The 19,625-nt window shown below is 43.9% G+C and overlaps 2 protein-coding genes across 4 annotated transcripts; both read right to left on the bottom strand.

Annotated features, from left to right (window-relative positions):
- Nucleotides 1-9,113, bottom strand: LOC127142135 (NLR family CARD domain-containing protein 3). 2 transcript variants are annotated; one of them, XM_051069133.1, is made up of 11 exons: nt 8,981-9,113; nt 8,242-8,394; nt 8,007-8,129; nt 7,774-7,893; nt 6,818-6,896; nt 6,434-6,659; nt 4,487-6,269; nt 4,191-4,364; nt 3,939-4,106; nt 3,111-3,157; nt 1-869 (listed from the first exon to the last, which is right to left on the bottom strand). In XM_051069133.1, the coding sequence occupies exons 2-11, from the start codon at nt 8,328-8,330 to the stop codon at nt 346-348; spliced, it is 3,333 nt and encodes a 1,110-aa protein (XP_050925090.1). In that variant the 5' UTR covers nt 8,331-8,394; nt 8,981-9,113; the 3' UTR covers nt 1-345. The 2 variants fall into 2 exon arrangements, with proteins under 2 accessions (XP_050925090.1, XP_050925091.1); XM_051069134.1 differs by having other exon boundaries at nt 7,774-7,887.
- Nucleotides 9,114-11,439: 2,326 nt separating this feature from the next.
- LOC108879328 (NACHT, LRR and PYD domains-containing protein 3) lies at nt 11,440-19,594 on the bottom strand. 2 transcript variants are annotated; one of them, XM_051069131.1, is made up of 12 exons: nt 19,494-19,594; nt 18,334-18,471; nt 18,090-18,221; nt 17,857-17,976; nt 17,411-17,489; nt 17,020-17,248; nt 15,058-16,855; nt 14,762-14,935; nt 14,360-14,533; nt 14,100-14,273; nt 12,495-12,541; nt 11,440-12,381 (listed from the first exon to the last, which is right to left on the bottom strand). In XM_051069131.1, exons 2-12 carry the CDS (start codon nt 18,420-18,422, stop codon nt 11,846-11,848), a joined length of 3,552 nt encoding a protein of 1,183 aa, XP_050925088.1. In that variant the 5' UTR covers nt 18,423-18,471; nt 19,494-19,594; the 3' UTR covers nt 11,440-11,845. The 2 variants fall into 2 exon arrangements, with proteins under 2 accessions (XP_050925088.1, XP_050925089.1); XM_051069132.1 differs by lacking the exon at nt 14,360-14,533.
- Between the last annotated feature and the right edge of the window lie 31 nt (nt 19,595-19,625).

The following is a 19,625-nucleotide window of genomic DNA, read 5'->3' as shown; positions in this document are numbered from 1 at the left end:
TAATTTTTATTTTTTATTTTAATTGCAACCAACAATCTCAATACAGCCTCACACTGTGGAGTCAGCCTCTCTCCGTCATGTTGCCAATATTGAGCGTGTAAAATCTCATGGCAGCAGGACTCGGGTAAAAATGATCCACCTTAAGTAGTACAGGTTAATCAGAAGTTACCCCAATAAGTCAGATTCATTCATTTTACAGTCAAACTGTCAATCATGTGGAAAACATGTTGGGTTTACACTCTGCAGTTAAAACCAGCCAGAGATCAGGTTGGTACTAAATAACATCAGCTGCTGTGATCCTGGACTGGACTGATCTCTAACAGGAGGAGACTCTCTCTGCTACACTCAACACAGAGACACTGAGCAACCAGAGGACCAGAACCAAAACCCAGGATACAGAGGTTCAGTGAATGTGGTGTTGAAGGTGTGGAGGTGGATCAGAGAGTCAGAGGAGACTCTGTAGAAGGACAGAGAGCCAGCAGGACAGTCCACATACACTGCTACTCTGTTAGAGACAGAGGAGGAGGAGATGGATGTACCTGTCTTATTGTGACAGAAATAGTAACCATCATCAGAACAGATCAGAGTCCAGGACTGATCGTTCAGTCCAAACCCACAGTCATTACTGTCTCCTTTCCTTCTGATTCCTCTGTAACTCACTGATATATCAACCCTTCCTCTCCACTCGACCTCCCAGTAACAGCGACCAGTCAGACCAGTTCTACACAGCAGCTGAGGACTCTGATCAAATCTGTCTGGATGATCAGGATATGACTGATCCTCCTCCACTCGTGTCACCTTCCTGTTGTTGTCAGACAGTTTGAGGAATCTGTTCACTGTGTTTGTGTCGATTGTGAGTTGACAGGAATCTGATGAAGAGAACAAGACACAACACAGCTGCAGTTATTGATCGATCATTGATTGACAGTTTGATGATGACTTTCTTTATTAGGATCCCCATTAGCACCAACATAAAGTCTCCACTATTCTTCCTGGGGTCCAGACTATTCAGGTCTAATACATTAGTTCTGTAGGAGCACTGTAAGGCACAATGGTCTGCTTTATTTTGAACTACTTGTAATCATTTTTAATCTCGATATTGACCAAATAATGGAACAGTAATCAAGCTGTGACAGTACTAAAGCATTTGGAACATGTCTACATCTGGTGGAAAAACTTGAAACTCATAAATCTCATAACTGACAGACCCCTTCACATTTTTTCACAACATTATTAGTGTGACTCGCCACCTAAACGTGGTGGAGTGGCTTGTGTGTCCCAGTGATTCTGGGAGCAAAAGCTCCTGGTAGGGTTTCCCAAAGGAAAGTAGTCCCAGGGGAGGTACCAGACTAAGAGCGATTCACAAAAACCCTGATAATAGATTATCTGGAGGCTTGAGTACCTCGTCCGGTTTCCCCAATCCGGGCGAGGTACTCAGGAAGTTCCCTGGAAGGGGAACTCCCAGGTGAGCATCTGGTGGCCAAGCCTGAGCCTGACTGGGCCCCATGGTGGTTACAGGTGCCACCAACATGTGGACATTGGGGTCAGGTGTCTTGCATGCCGGGTGGCAGGCAAGGACGGGGATCCAGGCATACCGAGGCCTAGCATTACAGACTAGCTCTGGGGACGTAGAATGTCACCTTGCTGGTGGGGAAGAAGCCCAAGCTGGGCTCTGGAACCAAACTCTTGGAGAGGGGCTGTGGCTGCATGTCTCGGACACTCGGGTGAAGTGAGGGGCAGAGCTGTCAGGTGATCATCATCTGGGGGTGAGTTGGATCAGGTGGCAGGGAAGACTAATGGACAGACCTGGTAAGCTGAAACGTGTAGTGAGAGTGAATTGGGAATGTCTGGTGGAGGCCCCTGTCTGTGAGATCTTCAACTCTCTCCTCTGGACAAATTTTTTGTGCATCCAAATGTACCATGGGTGTGGGAGGAGCCCGGAGAGGCTATGGAGAAGGACTTTCAGTTGGCCTCAAGGAAGTTCTGGCAAACCATTCGCCACTCAGGGAGGGCTTGGCTCAGGCTGTGTTCAGCTGGGGAGAACTGCTGACCTGAACTGGGGATATTGTCAGGCAATGGAAAGAGCACTTTGAGGAACTCTTGAACCCAGCCAATATGTTTTCTGTGGAGGATACAGTTTGAAGACTTGGGGGAAGCCCCATCCATTCCCTGGCAAAGTCACTGCAGTAGTCAAAAAGCTTCTTGGTGGTTGGGCCCTAGTGGTCTGAGCAGGTGGACCCTAGTTTGACTCCCGATCCGGCCGGACCTTTACTGCATGTCATTCCCCTGTTTCCTGTCTCTCTCTCTCACTGTCCTATAAATAAAAAAAACCCCAAAAATACTTAAAAAAAAAAAGCTTCTTGGTGGCAAGGCACCAGGCGAGGATGAGATTCGCCCTGAGATGCTAAAGGCTCTGGATATTGTGGGGTTCTCTTGGCTGACACGGCTCTTCAATGTTGCATGAAGACACAGGAGGACTTAACTTTCAGTTCTTGTAGGCCCTATTACATGCCTTTCTCTCATTATGCCATCAGTTCACCATTTACTCTGTAATATGTCCAGTCACAGTTTAAAGCCATCCTTTAATGCCATCTTTCCAGCTTCAACTGCAGAACAGACTACGTCTTTTAAGAACATTTTAGTTTCACCACAGTCCCTAAATAATTTTGCTTGTCTGTTATAAGTAACAATAAAGTCTGGCAGGGAACAGGAGTCCATGCCTCACCCCAGCCTCATGTAGACTCATCCTGATATTGTTAAATTGAACTCTCTTTCTGGCAATATCAGGTGTCACATCGGGAAATATTGTCACTCTCATGTCACTAAAAAATAACTCTCTCACTGTTTCTTGCCAGCTTCAAGATGGCCTCTTTTGCCTGACTTTGCATTCTCACAATCGTAGGCCTGGGTCTCTTACTGAGCATCAAACCAGTTATATGTGCAATATCATCCGCTGGTTCACATGTAAGCTTGAAACAAGATTTTCACAAAGGCGATGGGATCACCTGTCTTTTTTCAGTCCAAATAGAAAAGGACATGAATGTCTGTGTTAATAATGTGACAGTTTGAAGCTGCTTTGTTTTCATCAATCAAATGAAAAACACACTTACACTTCCTCAGACCTGGTCTCAACCATCGGACTCCACCAGGCTCCATCCTGAAAGGAGGAGGGGGGTCAGACCAGCACATTCTCTTTCAGCAGGACAACATGGACATTACATGGCTCTCATACACAGACTGTTTGATGGTTCTGTTCAGATGGAGGCTTGATGAAGATTTAATCATCTGTCTTCAACATTTGATGTGTGTGTGTGTGTGTGTGTGTGTGTTTTCTCTGTCTATAATGTTTATTGACTGATCTCAGAGTTAAAAAGTGGAAACAAAGCTGAGGTTCAGACGTTGTCCTGTGTACAGAGGAAGTCTAGTGAACCTGCAGCTACTGTATAGTTTTCATTAAGCTGTGACTTTGTGGCTTCATCTTATTTGCTGTGACATTTGTTTGATGTGATTTACTATCTCCTAAACACAACAAAAGATCTGATCATTACAAGATCAGGATCTCAGAGAGGTGAAGCTGATTATTGATAACTGATATAGTAGAGGATAGAGACATGATGGTGTGACCTGATTTTAATTCTGACTGAATTAAAAATGAATGTCTCTGAGCAGTGTAGATTATATTATTATTATATTATGCAATATTATTCTATTGTTTTTGACCCACTTAAAATGCATTGAGACAAATTTAGGAATATACCGTAAATGTCATCAGTGCAGTTGAATAACTGAAAATCTGCAGTAAAAATACAGAAAAATAATAAGGAAATTGTCTGAGTCTAGAAAGTTCTGCCAAAGGTTAGTAAAATCTTCTTTACACAATCCTACACAGGTTAGCTGTTTTAAATGAGCATTAGTTAAAATGGTTGATGAATCCTGACCTGAGCAGTGGGCAGTGGGGACTCTCCAGTCCAAAATACAACACCTTCACTCCTGAGTCTCCTGGATGATTGTAGCGCAGGTCCAGCTCTCTCAGATGGGAGGGGTTGGAGTTCAGTGCTGAGGCCAGAGAAGAACAGCCTTCCTCTGTGATCAGACAGCCTGACAGGCTGAAGAGGTAAAGGCAACATGGTAACAAGGCAAAGGTAAAATGTACTGAGAGAAATTTAGGAATATACTGTAAACATCCTGACCTGAGAGTCTCCAGTGAACAGTGTGGACTTTCCAGTCCAACAGACAACATCTTCACTCCTGAATCCTGCAGGTTGTTGTTACTCAGATCCAGATCTCTCAGACTAGAGGACTGGGAGCTGAGAACTGAGGACAGAGCTTCACAGCTTCTCTCTGAGAGGTTACAGCCACTCAGTCTGAAGAGATGATGATAAGGAATCAAAGAAGAAAGGAAATGAATTTCTCTCCTGTTGAAAAGACAGCAGTGTCTTTAAATTCTGATAATAAATCTAACTCTACATGTTCTGTTTGTACTTACAGAGCTTTGTTAGAGGCTTTGACCACTGGCAGCAGCCTCAGAAGAGCCTCCTCTGAAGCAGAGTATTTCTTCAGGTCAAACACGTCCAGATCTTTCTCTGAGGACAGTAAGATGAAGACCAGAGCAGACCATTGAGCAGGAGACAGTTTATCTGTGGAGAGACGTCCTGAACTCAGGGACTGTTGGATCTCCTCCACTAGAGAACGATCATTCAGTTCATTCAGACAGTGGAACAGGTTGATGCTTTTCTCTGCAGAGGGAGTCTCTTCAATCTTCTTCTTGATGTACTGGACTGTTTCCTGATTGGTCTCTGAACCACTTCCTGTCCTTGTCAGCAGACCTCGTAGGAGAGTCTGATTGGTCTGCAGTGAAAGACCCAGGAGGAAGCGGAGGAACAGGTCCAGGTGTCCATTTGGACTCTGTAAGGCCTTGTCCACAGCACTCTGGTAGAAAAGTGTCTCTGCAGATTTATCTATTCTTGGTTGTTCTCCTGACAGCAGATTGACTCCAGAGTTGATGAAGGTCAGATGGACATGAAGAGCAGCCAGAAACTCCTGAACACTCAGATGGACGAAGCAGAACACCTTGTCCTGGTACAGTCCTCTCTCCTCTTTAAAGATCTGTGTGAACACTCCTGAGTAAACTGAGGCTGCTCTGATATCGATGCCACACTCTGTCAGGTCTGATTCATAGAAGATCAGGTTTCCTTTCTGCAGCTGCTCAAAAGCCAGTTTTCCCAGAGACTCAATCATCTTCCTGCTCTCTGGACTCCAGTGTGGATCTGTCCCAGATCCTCCATCATACTTGACATTCTTCAGTTTGGACTGAACCACCAGGAAGTGGATGTACATCTCAGTCAGGGTCTTGGGCAGCTCTCCTCCCTCTCTGGTTTTCAACACATCCTCCAGAACTGTAGCAGTGATCCAGCAGAAGACTGGGATGTGGCACATGATGTGGAGGCTTCGTGAGGTCTTGATGTGGGAGATGATCCTGCTGGCCTTCTTCTTATCTCTGAGCCTCTTCCTGAAGTACTCCTCCTTCTGTGGGTCGGTGAACCCTCTGACCTCTGTCACCATGTCAACACACTCAGGAGGGATCTGATTGGCTGCTGCAGGTCGTGTGGTTATCCAGAGGCGAGCAGAGGGAAGCAGGTTCCCCCTGATGAGGTTTGTCAGCAGCACGTCCACTGAGGTGGACTCTGTAACATCAGTCAGGATCTCAGTGTTGTGGAAGTCCAGAGGAAGTCGACACTCATCCAGACCGTCAAAGATGAACACAACCTGGAACTCTTCAAACCTGCAGATTCCTGCTTCTTTGGTTTCAGTAAAGAAGTGATGAACAAGTTCCACCAAGCTCAACTTTTTCTCTTTCAGCACATTCAGCTCTCTGAAAGTGAATGGAAATGTGAAGTGTATGTCCTGGTTGGCTTTGTCTTCAGCCCAGTCCAGAGTGAACTTCTGTGTTAAGACTGTTTTCCCAATGCCAGCCACTCCCTTTGTCATCACTGTTCTGATTGGTTCATCTCTTCCAGGTGAGGCTTTAAAGAGGTCTTCTTGTCTGATGGTTGTTTCTGGTCTGTCTGGTTTCCTGGATGCTGTTTCAATCTGTCTGACCTCATGTTCATCATTGACCTCTCCAGTCCCTCCCTCTGTGATGTAGAGCTCTGTGTAGATCTGATTCAGAAGGGTTGGGTTTCCTGCTTTAGAGATCCCCTCAAACACACACTGGAACTTCTTCTTCAGGTTAGATTTAAGTTTATGTCGACAAACTGCAGCAGGAGATCCTGAATTAACAAAGAAACAACATCAATAAGTGATTTATAAAGTATATATGACAGTTTAATCCTCCTAAAGAATGCATATATGAACATATTTCCCTCCATGTGTTGAGACGTCAGTAAACGTCTCATTTCTCCATCATGTTAAATCTTTAGAGAAATCCTCTTACTGCTCTGCAGACAGTCAGCCAGCTCCTCCTGCTTCATTCTCCTCAGGAAGTTCAGTGTGATCTTCAGAAACTCCTCTCTGCTGCTCCTCTGCTCTTCATCCTCACCGTCCAACACCTCCTCATCCTCCCTCTGACTCTCTAAGCATTCTGGGTAATCTGGACTCAGAACCTTCTGGATCTTCTTCAGCTCGTTCTTCACAAAAGTGACGATGTTCTTCTCCAGCAGCTGGAACAGAAATCTGAATGACTCCATCAAACTAAAATCATGGAGCCAAACATCAGATCCATGTTGGACACACTGACAATCCACTGGTCTAAAAAGTGCAGCATGGAGATTATTGTCAACACAACAGATGTAAAAGTAGTTGTTGTCCATGTACAGACCATAAATATGGAGTCCAGGTGTGTTTGATGCTGCTGGGCAGACTGACCACTGGGAACCTCTGAGCTCTCCTGGTCCACTCTGTGGAGGAATCATGAAGAATTAGCTCACATTATGTCTGTCCACACAGAGACAGACACAAGCTAAAGGTCCATCAAGTCATATTTGGATGCGAAGAGTGAATCAGACGACTCCCTGTAGTGGTAAAGGTTTACTAGTCCTGCTGATCCCACTGAGAATCAACAGCTCAGTCTGCAGCTGTTTGTAGCTTTCAGCTCAGTGTTTGGCTTCACCACTCACTTTGGTTTAGTCCCAACAGCTCTCACCAACCCTCCATATAGCTCTCCCTCCCTCACTCAACACTGCTGAAGTGCCCTGAAGCAAGGCACCTACAACCTCCAGCTGCTCCAGTGGAGCTGCTCAGTGTCTGCTTGTATCAGACTGGTTGTACTGGGCAGCTCCCAGTATGAACAATGACAATGAAGCAGTAAAGTTTCACTGAGTAAAGTTGAAACATGAATCAGGAGCATTGTAAGGGATCAGTTTACTCCATCAGAGGTGTTTGTCAGATGGTGGAACAGCGTCTGAAACACCCACCTCCCTCAGTGATTGGTCAGCTGTGTGGAGGTCAGAAAGTAGGCGGGGTTTCAACTTCTCTCTCAGCTCTTTTTTCATTCTTCACACAAACTGTTTCTGTCTCTTTTCATGTCAACGACTGAGGTGGACACTATGAATGTCTTCCAGGAGAGACTGTCTGAACATGGGAGGAGTTATCTCCATATTTAAACCACATCACGTCTCCCCCCTCTCTATGACGGCCGGAGTTTTACCTCCACCTTCCAGTGTGGACGTTCACAACAGATAGAAACACTTTGATTTCAGACGTGGTCCAACAACACGTCGTACAAACTAGTTCTTTTCTAGAATAACCTGAGTCTTACTGTCAGTTACAGCTTACATCTGATCAGCTGATGGATGTCGCCCTTTAAAGTCAATGTCCAAGCCCTTTGAGTTGTCGCTCTTTAAAGACAGACAGCTGGGTTCAGGAGAGTCTGGTCTCTGCTGCTGGATCCTGAAACTAAAACAGAACTGATGAATCTGCATGTTGGATAAAAACTGATGGAAAATATGTTCAAACACAAAAACTAACTTTTACTGTGAAATGTCTTTCTGTCAGTTTGAAATTCTCACCTTCCATCAACAGACTTTCTAAAGTTCTGAGGACGATCCATTGACCAGTCGCTCTTCATGGACAAACAGCTGGGTCCAGGTCCAGGTCCAGGTTTAGCAAAGTCTGGTCTCTGATTCTTTGGGCTTGAACACAACACACACAGAGCAGTGAGTGTGAATAATGATGGTGCAGTGATGTGAGTGCTGAGCTCTGACATGGAGAAGAGTCATGGACAGTTAGAGATCCTCATCTCACCTCTGAGCTTTGGTCTGGCTCTCATGTTCCCCACACAGAGTGGTTTTAGAGGGAGGGACTCCCTCCTCTCTGTCCTCACTCTGATTCATGCTGCTCCATTCACATCCAAGATTGAATATGCTGTCAGTCCACTAGATGGCGCCAAAGTGTCTCCTGCAGAATGACTCATTATTATCACATTAGTAGAAGCAGGAAATGAAAATCCTCGAGTAAAGTACAGAGACTGAGACAGGTTAGTGTCAGAATGATTTGTGGAAGAACAACAACAGTGTGAAGGTCTTCAGCCCCTCTGACTGCCACACTGAGTCCACATCAGTCCTGTAGAGTCCATCTAATCACACAGAAAGTCAGAGCTGTTCTCCAGCGGCTGTCCGGCCGAGCTCACACCGACTTTAGTGGCTCAGACAGCGAGAGAGCAGCGGCTCCTCTCCGTCTCCTCCACAGGCTGATTGAGGCGGGAAAAGCTGCCTTCAGTCATCAGTAAGTGGAGCTACACAGTAATAACGACTCAGTGTTCAACTACTGACATCAACTGACTCTGCTTCTACTCTGATTCCACCGCTTCAACTCCACATCTCCACATATGGGTTAAAGACGCAGCCGTTAGTTGTGAGTGAGTTGAAGAAGCGAGCGGCAGATTTCTGCTGTTTCCAGTGGAAGCAGCTGACAGCAGCCGCCACTAACAACATGAGCAAGACTCATTCAACAGGAAAACACTGACACATGTCGCTTACATTACCTTTAGATGGAGGAAAGACGCTGCGCCACGATCAGCAGAGAAAGTGAAAGTCAACTTTAACCCGGAGAAGGGGCGGAGAAGGCGGCCGCTGATGTAAAAGTCCATGTGGTTCATCAGGAGGTTTTCAGAACGAACAGGGTTCAAGTTCTGCTTTACTCACAGAAACATGCTGTTTTCCTCAGAGCATTTTGCTGTAGGATGTTTTCATATTACACTAGAAAAAATGAAGGTTAACATTTAACCCTTTAGAACAAGCAGACACATTAGGCAGAAAAAATGATCTTTTATGACTTTATGACTTGTCCGTAGAACAGATGTGTTAAGAATATTATGAAATAATGAAAGGTACAATAGTACTTTCAGGATATTTCATTGAAAAACAAGCTGAGGTCTGAATCATTAAACACATAAAATCAACACTGACCTGCCTGAATAGATTATAAATAAAACAATTGAACTGTAAATAGAATTTACAGTCACTATACAGTACAGTTTATTCATAAACAAACATTCTCTGGTTCCAGCTCCTCAAATGTGAGGATTTTTATGATTTTAATATCTGTTATATTATGAAACATCAAAGATGTGGCATGTTAACCTAAATGTAAGGTTCGTTTTCACAGCCACCATGATACTGTACTTCACAGACCAAATCCTTCAGTGACAGTTTTTATACAAGAAAACACTTTGACTGTAAACTGTGTTGTTTTCCCTCTGATGCTCCACTGTCTGTCACTGTAACAGGAAACAGGGTCTCCTTACCCCTGGAAACAGAAAACATCTGAAAACATCCTATACAGATCATTGATACTCTGGTATCTTAATGTTCAGGTTATCTGAAATCTCTCTGAAACCAGTTACCTCATAGTAACACACTGTTCCACCCATCAACAGGTGGAGGTAACATGCCAGGATATCCCGCAGAGTCCCCAACAAAGGCAGCGAAGAAGAAGAAGACTGGAGGAAGTGAACATGGACGATTGAAAACCAGCTTTGGAAAAGTTTAGTGAGGAAGAAAATACACGTCTGTGGACACACACAGTGAGTTCTGGTGAGTAACACTGAATGTGAACAGACACTTTGAGTGTTAAGAAAACCTGACACGTTGTTGTATATCTCTACCAGACTCCATTGACAAAAACAGGGATTTTACTGGGAGCTGCTGGAATACCACTGCCTCCATCTGTTAGTGTGTTTCTCTTATCATGTGACTGTCACTGGTGGAAGAAGTGTTCAGATACTTTATATATCTGACAGTAAGTTTTTATCTCATTGTCATTTCTGTCATGTAGATTAGAGGACTTGTTGTTTCAAATACAGATCGTCTGTATTTTCAGCAGCAGCATCTCAACACACAGTGCCACATTCAGAACAAAATAAACTGTAAAAAGGTAACAACAGGTCCACAAACAGCAGGTCTCGTACAGACTGAAAATATCACAGGAAATACTGAAGGGAATCTCCTCAAATGTGGCTACAAACGTTCACTTGGTCATCAAAGGACGTCTTCAGATGTCTTGTTCGAGCAACAGGTTTATGTTGAACTCACAAGCCGATCATTAAGGCTCTTATGTATATAAAGATAAGATAAGATAAGATTAATTTTAAAAAATCATTAAATGTACAGACTCAGCAGGCTTCATGCAAAAAACAGCTGTATAAACAAACTTGTTGTTAAGTAGTTAGTTTAGAGATTTAAGAGAATTTGTGGCATTAACCAGTTTGCTCTTGGGTCAAAACAAAATTCAGGGGTGGAACAGACCTTTTGTACAAGTCCTGAACAGACAGACACCATTCTTCATGGAGGAAAGACTCTCGTTTGACTTAAAGGATTGTCCACGTCAAAGTACGTCCACTAAAGCGTTTGTTAGTTTTTGAGTTTGACAACATTATGGATAGGATTCCTGGAAACACAGCAGACCTTAAACTTCCATCCCACTCAGAGTTTTTACTTGTTATTCGGAGCTGGACCAACTTCAAACTCTTGGTTTACACATGAGCTCAGATTCCTTTGATGTTTGAACTAGAAGATTTATCCTCATCACAGCTTTGGCTTCACTGCCTGTAGAGCTGCCGACTAAAAGTCAAAGAGTCGATGCTTCTGTTAAGAAGACTGGTTACAGTTTTTTAGCTGCCTCACAGTTCACACACGGAGCAGGCTGTGAACTTTACAACCAGAAATCTGTGGAAGTAGAGACGTGATGGAAACAGAGGGCAGAGCGACACTGGACAGCCTGATCGTCAGATCGTCTGTATGGAGGAAAAAAACAGGAGCCAAGAGTCAGATCTTCATTTTTGAACAGACAAATGTGATTGGACTGAGTCTGGTCGTCAGTATGAGCCCCGAGACTCCACTGCTGTACAGAAGAAGGAAGTGGCTGAAGTGCAGACAGGACTGTATCTTCATCATGGTTCACATTTTCACTGTGACCAGAGAGACGACCACAAATAACAACCAATATCACAAATGATTCTGTATTTTCAAAACCAAAGCTTCATCTTATTGTAAATAAGATGTTGATAAAATAACAAACAAACAAACCAGTGTGTATCTTTGTATTTACAGTAGAGTCCAGATATGGAGCACATAAGGACGTCACACTATCATTTAAAGATGAAAAACAAGATGGACGTCAAGTGAAAGAGATTTCAACCTCCCAGTCATTTACTGTCAGAAAACAACAACAACTGGACTCTGTTCATTTGATTCATTTTACAGTCAAACTGTCAATCATGTGGAAAACATGTTGGGTTTACAGTCTGCAGTTAAAACCAGCCAGAGATCAGGTTGGTACTAAATAACATCAGCTGCTGTGATCCTGGACTGGACTGATCTCTAACAGGAGGAGACTCTCTCTGCTACACTCAACACAGAGACACTGAGGAACCAGAGGACCAGGACCAGACTCTAAACCCAGGATACAGAGGTTCAGTGAATGTGGTGTTGAAGGTGTGGAGGTGGATCAGAGAGTCAGAGGAGACTCTGTAGAAGGACAGAGAGCCAGCAGGACAGTCCACATACACTGCTACTCTGTTAGAGACAGAGGAGGAGGAGGAGGAGGGAACACATGTTACACACTTTCTGTGACAAACAGAGTAACCACCCTCAGAGCATCTCAGACTCCAGGACTGATCGTTCAGTCCAAACCTACAGTCACTGCCTTCTTTCCTTCCAATTCCTCCATAACTCACTGATATATCAACCCTTCCTCTCCACTCGACCTCCCAGTAACAGCGACCAGTCAGACCAGTTCTACACAGCAGCTGAGACCACTGATCAAATCTGTCTGGATGATCAGGATATGACTGATCCTTTCTCACTCGTGTCACCTTCCTGTTGTTGTCAGACAGTTTGAGGAATCTGTTCACTGTGTTTGTGTCGATTGTGAGTTGACAGGAATCTGATGGAGAGAACAAGACACAACACAGCTGCAGTTATTGATCGATCATCTGATCATTGATTGACAGTTTGAAGCTGCTTTGTTTTCATCAATCAAATGAAAAACACACTTACACCTCCTCAGACCTGGTGTCAACCATCGGACTCCACCAGGCTCCACCCTGAAAGGAGGAGGGGGGTCAGACCAGCACATTCTCTTTCAGCAGGACAACATGGACATTACATGGCTCTCATACACAGACTGTTTGATGGTTCTGTTCAGATGGAGGCTTGATGAAGATTTAATCATCTGTCTTCAACATTTGATGTGTGTGTGTGTGTGTGTGTGTGTGTGTGTTTTCTCTGTCTATAATGTTCATTGACTGATCTCAGAGTTAAAAAGTGGAAACAAAGCTGAGGTTCAGACGTTGTCCTGTGTACAGAGGAAGTCTAGTGAACCTGCAGCTACTGTATAGTTTTCATTAAGCTGTGACTTTGTGGCTTCATCTTATTTGCTGTGACATTTGTTTGATGTGATTTATTATCTCCTAAACACAACAAAAGATCTGATCATTACAAGATCAGGATCTCAGAGAGGTGAAGCTGATTATTGATTATTGATTGTTGATATTTTAGAAGACAGAGACATGATGGTGGGTCATAGATGAAAAGAGGTTTTAAAACATCATCATTTTGTCTTTTTAAATTCACCTTGTTGCAGAACCACAGGGGTCTTCAGGGGTCCTTTTGATGATGTCACGGTCACTTGACTATCAGTTTTCAATATGATTTTATAATGGCTTCTTTATCTTGTTACACTGAATGATTTCTAATGAACTGTGAATCTGGTACAAACGTCTCCTGTTTATTTCAGTACTTAAGATAAACAGCGAGACTTTGTCCTTTTAATATAACACAGCCAACACTCATTCAGAGATGCCAAGAAAACAAATATACTTTAACTTTGTATTTTATGTTTATTAAAAGATGTAATGGTAAAATCAAAGTGCGGACCATTACACTGAATGGCAATTTTGCAATTTGGAACATTGTTTCTCCCATATTTTAACATTTTGTTTTCCCCAAATTTATCTGAAACATTAAAGTAGATACTGTAGTTTTATTTAATATGTTTTATGAATATAAAACCACTTTTATAAATGTAATTTAATCTGGACACAAATTGGATGCGTCATGTCGTTCACCCTGGTGCAACCTGATTTAATTCTCTTTTATTTTCTCCTTGGTTGGAGACACTGGGAGATAAATGTCTCTGAGCAGTGTTGACGGTGTTATTGTTGTTTGTGTGATATTATTAGAGAGTCAACACCGAACATGTCTCTGAAGTCTTTAGGATTGTTGTGGTGAAATCACTCAGTCACTGGTTCAGGAGCAGTTAAACCAGCTGCAGCTGAAATGTTTCCAAGCTGCTTTGTGCTGATACAGCAGGAAATAAAGTAATTAAAAACATCTGTAGTGGTAATAAAGCTGAAACTCCTGCTCAGGTCACAGAATACAGCTGACAACAGCTGATTTCATCACTGTGACATCTTTTCTCCTCAATATGACTCAGTGAGTCATAATGAGAGACTGAAGTAATAATTAGGAGAAAACTCCTCTGTTGTTGTTGAAGTCAAAGCTCTTGTGTAGAGATCTGTCATCAGCTGTGACAGAGAAAATGTTTCCAGCTCTTCCTCCTCTATCAGACATTGTCTGTGGCTGCAGCAGGCCTCTCCATACCTGAGAGTGTCCAGTCTCCAGTCTGGATCCTCCAGTCCAGCAGACAGCAGCTTCACTCCTGAGTCTCCTGGATGATTGTAGCTCAGGTCCAGCTCTCTCAGATGGGAGGGGTTGGATCTCAGAGCTGAGACCAGAGAAGAACAGCCTTCCTCTGTGATCAGACAGCCTGACAGGCTGCAAGAGGTAAAGGCAACATGGTAACAAGGCAAAGGTAAAAATGTACTGAGATAAATTTAGGAATATACTGTAAACATCCTGACCTGAGAGTCTCCAGTGAACAGTGTGAACTCTCCAGTCCAACAGACAACATCTTCACTCCTGAATCCTGCAGGTTGTTGTTACTCAGGTCCAGATCTCTCAGACTAGAGGACTGGGAGCTGAGAACTGATGATATCTCCTGACAGCTTTTCTCTGTAAGACTGGTTTGATTCAACCTGATAAAAAAAGGAAGGGAAACATGACAGAAAGCAGGAAGAGGTTTAATATCTGAATCATGTACAGAACAATTGTACAGGGAACATTTTTCCTGGTGGAGTTTACAAATTCCTGTAATTTAAAAGGCCAGTAGCATGAACTGGCAGTATGAAGCTCAGTGGTGACTTGTGTTGGTATCTGTGCTCTGAACCGTCCAACATGTTCCTTCATAAATAATGTAATCTGACCTGAGAGTCTCCAGTGAACAGTGTGGACTCTCCAGTCCAACAGACAACATCTTCACTCCTGAATCCTGCAGGTTGTTGTTACTCAGGTCCAGATCTCTCAGACTAGAGGACTGGGAGCTGAGAACTGAGGACAGAGCTTCACAGCTTCTCTTTGAGAGGTTACAGTCACTCAGTCTGAAGAGATGATGATAAGGAATTAAAGAAGAAAGGAAATTAATTTCTCTCCTGTTGAAAAGACAGCAGTGTCTTTAAATTCTGATAATAAATCTAACTCTACATGTTCTGTTTGTACTTACAGAGCTTTGTTAGAGGCTTTGACCACTGGCAGCAGCCTCAGAAGAGCCTCCTCTGAAGCAGAGTATTTCTTCAGGTCAAACACGTCCAGATCTTTTTCTGAGGACAGTAAGATGAAGACCAGAGCTGACCATTGAGCAGGAGACAGTTTATCTGTGGAGAGACGTCCTGAACTCAGGGACTGTTGGATCTCCTTCACTAGAGAACGATCATTCAGTTCATTCAGACAGTGGAACAGGTTGATGCTTTTCTCTGCAGAGGGAGTCTCTTCAATCTTCTTCTTGATGTACTGGATTGTTTCCTGATTCGTCCATGAACCACTTCCTGTCTGTGTCAGCAGACCTCGTAGGAGAGTCTGATTGGTCTGCACTGAAAGACCCAGGAGAAAGCGGAGGAACAGGTCCAGGTGTCCATTTGGACTCTGTAAGGCCTTGTCCACAGCACTCTGGTAGAAAAGTGTTGATTTGTCTTTAAACAGTTTAGACCACAGGGAGGTTGGTTGTTCTTCTGACAGCAGATTGACTCCAGAGTTGATGAAGGTCAGATGGACATGAAGAGCAGCCAGAAACTCCTGAACACTCAGATGGACGAAGCAGAACACCTTGTCCTGGTACAGTCCTCTCTCCTCTTTAAAGATCTGTGTGAACACTCCTGAGTACACTGAGGCTGCTCTGATATCGATGCCACACTCTGTCAGGTCTGATTCATAGAAGATCAGGTTTCCTTTCTGCAGCTGATCAAAAGCCAGTTTTCCCAGAGACTCAATCATCTTCCTGCTCTTTGGACTCCAGTGTGGATCTGTCCCAGATCCTCCATCATACTTGATGTTCTTCAGTTTGGTCTGAACCACCAGGAAGTGGATGTACATCTGAGTCAGGGTCTTGGGCAGCTCTCCTCCCTCTCTGGTTTTCAACACATCCTCCAGAACTGTAGCAGTGATCCAGCAGAAGACTGGGATGTGGCACATGATGTGGAGGCTTCGTGAGGTCTTGATGTGGGAGATGATCCTGCTGGCCTGATCCTCATCTCTGAACCTCTTCCTGAAGTACTCCTCCTTCTGTGGGTCAGTGAACCCTCTGACCTCTGTCACCATGTCAACACACTCAGGAGGGATCTGATTGGCTGCTGCAGGTCGTGTGGTTATCCAGAGGCGAGCAGAGGGAAGCAGTTTCCCCCTGATGAGGTTTGTCAGCAGCACGTCCACTGAGGTGGACTCTGTAACATCAGTCAGGATCTCAGTGTTGTGGAAGTCCAGAGGAAGTCGACACTCATCCAGACCGTCAAAGATGAACACAACCTGGAACTCTTCAAACCTGCAGATTCCTGCTTCTTTGGTTTCAGTAAAGAAGTGATGAACAAGTTCCACCAAGCTCAACTTTTTCTCTTTCAGCACATTCAGCTCTCTGAAAGTGAATGGAAATGTGAAGTGTATGTCCTGGTTGGCTTTGTCTTCAGCCCAGTCCAGAGTGAACTTCTGTGTTAAGACTGTTTTCCCAATGCCAGCCACTCCCTTTGTCATCACTGTTCTGATTGGTTCATCTCTTCCAGGTGAGGCTTTAAAGATGTCTTCTTGTCTGATGGTTGTTTCTGGTCTGTCTGGTTTCCTGGATGCTGTTTCAATCTGTCTGACCTCATGTTCATCATTGACCTCTCCAGTCCCTCCCTCTGTGATGTAGAGCTCTGTGTAGATCTGATTCAGAAGGGTTGGGTTTCCTGCTTTAGAGATCCCCTCAAACAAACACTGGAACTTCTTCTTCAGGTTAGATTTAAGTTTACGTCGACAAACTGCAGCAACGTGTCCTGAATGAACAAAGAAACAACATCAATAAGTGATTTATAAAGTATATATGACAGTTTAATCCTCCTACAGAATGCATATATGAACATATTTCCCTCCATGTGTTGAGACGTCAGTAAACGTCTCATTTCTCCATCATGTTAAATCTTTAGAGAAATCCTCTTACTGCTCTGCAGACAGTCAGCCAGCTCCTCCTGCTTCATTCTCCTCAGGAAGTTCAGTGTGATCTTCAGAAACTCCTCTCTGCTGCTCCTCCTCTGCTCTTCATCCTCACCGTCCAACACCTCCTCATCCTCCCTCTGACTCTCTAAGCATTCTGGGTAATCTGGACTCAGAACCTTCTGGATCTTCTTCAGCTCGTTCTTCACAAAAGTGACGATGTTCTCCTCCAGCAGCTGGAACAGAAAACTATCTGAATGACTCCATCAAACTAAAATCATGGAGCCAAACATCAGATCCATGTTGGACACACTGACAATCCACTGGTCTAAAAAGTGCAGCATGGAGATTATTGTCAACACAACAGATGTAAAAGTAGTTGTTGTCCATGTACAGACCATAAATATGGAGTCCAGGTGTGTTTGATGCTGCTGGGCAGACTGACCACTGGGAAGCTCTGAGCTCTCCTGGTCCACTCTGTGGAGGAATCATGAAGAATTAGCTCACATTATGTCTGTCCACACAGAGACAGACACAAGCTAAAGGTCCATCAAGTCATATTTGGATGTGAAGAGTGAATCAGACGACTCCCTGTAGTGGTAAAGGTTTACTAGTCCTGCTGATCCCACTGAGAATCAACAGCTCAGTCTGCAGCTGTTTGTAGCTTTCAGCTCAGTGTTTGGCTTCACCACTCACTTTGACGGCCGGAGTTTTACCTCCACCTTCCAGTGTGGACGTTCACAACAGATAGAAACACTTTGATTTCAGACGTGGTCCAACAACACGTCGTACAAACTAGTTCTTTTCTAGAATAACCTGAGTCTTACTGTCAGTTACAGCTTACATCTGATCAGCTGATGGACGTCGCCCTTTAAACTCAATCAACCAGTTCTTTGACCGGTCACTCTTTAAAGACAGACAGCTGGGTTCAGGAGAGTCTGGTCTCTGCTGCTGGATCCTGAAACTAAAACAGAACTGATGAATCTGCATGTTGGATAAAAACTGATGGAAAATATGTTCAAACACAAAAACTAACTTTTACTGTGAAATGTCTTTCTGTCAGTTTGAAATTCTCACCTTCCATCAACAGACTTTCTAAAGTTCTGAGGACGATCCATTGACTTGTTGCTCTTTGTGGACACACAGCTGGGTCCAGGTCCAGGTCCAGGTCCAGGTCCAGCAGAGTGTGGTGAGTGCTGCTGCTCTGGGCTTGAACACAACACACACAGAGCAGTGAGTGTGAATAATGATGGTGCAGTGATGTGAGTGCTGAGCTCTGACATGGAGAAGAGTCATGGACAGTTAGAGATCCTCATCTCACCTCTGAGCTTTGGTCTGGCTCTCATGTTCCCCACACAGAGTGGTTTTAGAGGGAGGGACTCCCTCCTCTCTGTCCTCACTCTGATTCATGCTGCTCCATTCACATCCACATCAGCTCACACACACTTTCTACCTTCACCTGGAGAGGAAACACTAATCATTCATCTGCTCATCAACTCAGATCATTTCTCCTGGAGAAATCTCAGCTGCTCCTCCACTGATCTTCTTCTTTCCTCTTTCATATCAGAGTCAGTTGAATGCAGTCAGACAGCAGTGAGGCAGAGGAAGCTGCCATCAGCTGCTCTACTTCTATCAGTCCACTAGATGGAGTCATGGAGCTGCAGTCAGCAGCAGCTCAGCTCACACACATTCATGGACGATCATTTACATTCACTGACACACAGAAGGACTGTTGTTGGACCAGAACAGAAACTACAAACAGTTTCCAGTTGTTAAAGTCAGGCTGAGGATAAACAGACACAGTAATTATTATAAGTTTCTTACTGAGAGATTCTTGTGGCTGAATAAACAGTGTGGACAGGTTTAGAGAAACAGTCTGATGCACTGAGGTGAACAAATAAAAACCACAGAACAGCTGTGAAGGTTTCTTCACAGTGAGTTAAATAAAAACTGTGAGCTCAGTCACACAACAGGAAGTTTCTAGAACACACTGTGGTTTCACCCAGCAGTTAGAGGAAGTGAAAAAAAGTGCAACGTTATTTCCTGGTTTAAAGACACATTTGTGACGCAGTCTATAAATCCTACACTGTGATAATTCTCTGTTATAAATATGTAATGGAACTTGTTCATAAATGTGAAGGTGTCTTTTAGTCTGTGTGATCCACAGTCTGACTCTGGATCACATGTAAGGACCAGATGAGGCCACATAAAGAGCAGAGCCAGGTTTACTGTTCTTTCTGAAAACGGTCAGAATGATTTCTATAAGAACAACAACAGAGTGAAGGTCCTCGGCCCCTCTGACTGCCACACTGAGTCCACATCAGTCCTGTAGAGTCCATCTAATCACACAGAAAGTCAGAGCTGTTCTTATTCTACCGCTTCAACTCCACATAAAACTCTGTTACAGTAACATCACAACAACGTCTGATTAACCGGAGGTAACGACAGGTAACGATAAAACATGAAAAACAGCTACATCACCTTCAGATGGAGAAAATGATCTGCGACAAGATGCTCGGTAAAAGAGAAACTAAACTAAAGAGGCTCAGATACTGTGTGTGTGTGTGTGTGTGTGTGTGTGTGTGTGTGTGTGTGTGTGTGTGTGTCATGTGG

Source organism: Lates calcarifer, unplaced genomic scaffold (genome assembly GCF_001640805.2).
Source record: "Lates calcarifer isolate ASB-BC8 unplaced genomic scaffold, TLL_Latcal_v3 _unitig_630_quiver_968, whole genome shotgun sequence".
Taxonomy (NCBI): Eukaryota; Metazoa; Chordata; class Actinopteri; family Centropomidae; genus Lates; species Lates calcarifer.
Note: the sequence above shows the minus strand (reverse complement) of the source record. Positions and strands in the feature narration are given on the sequence as shown.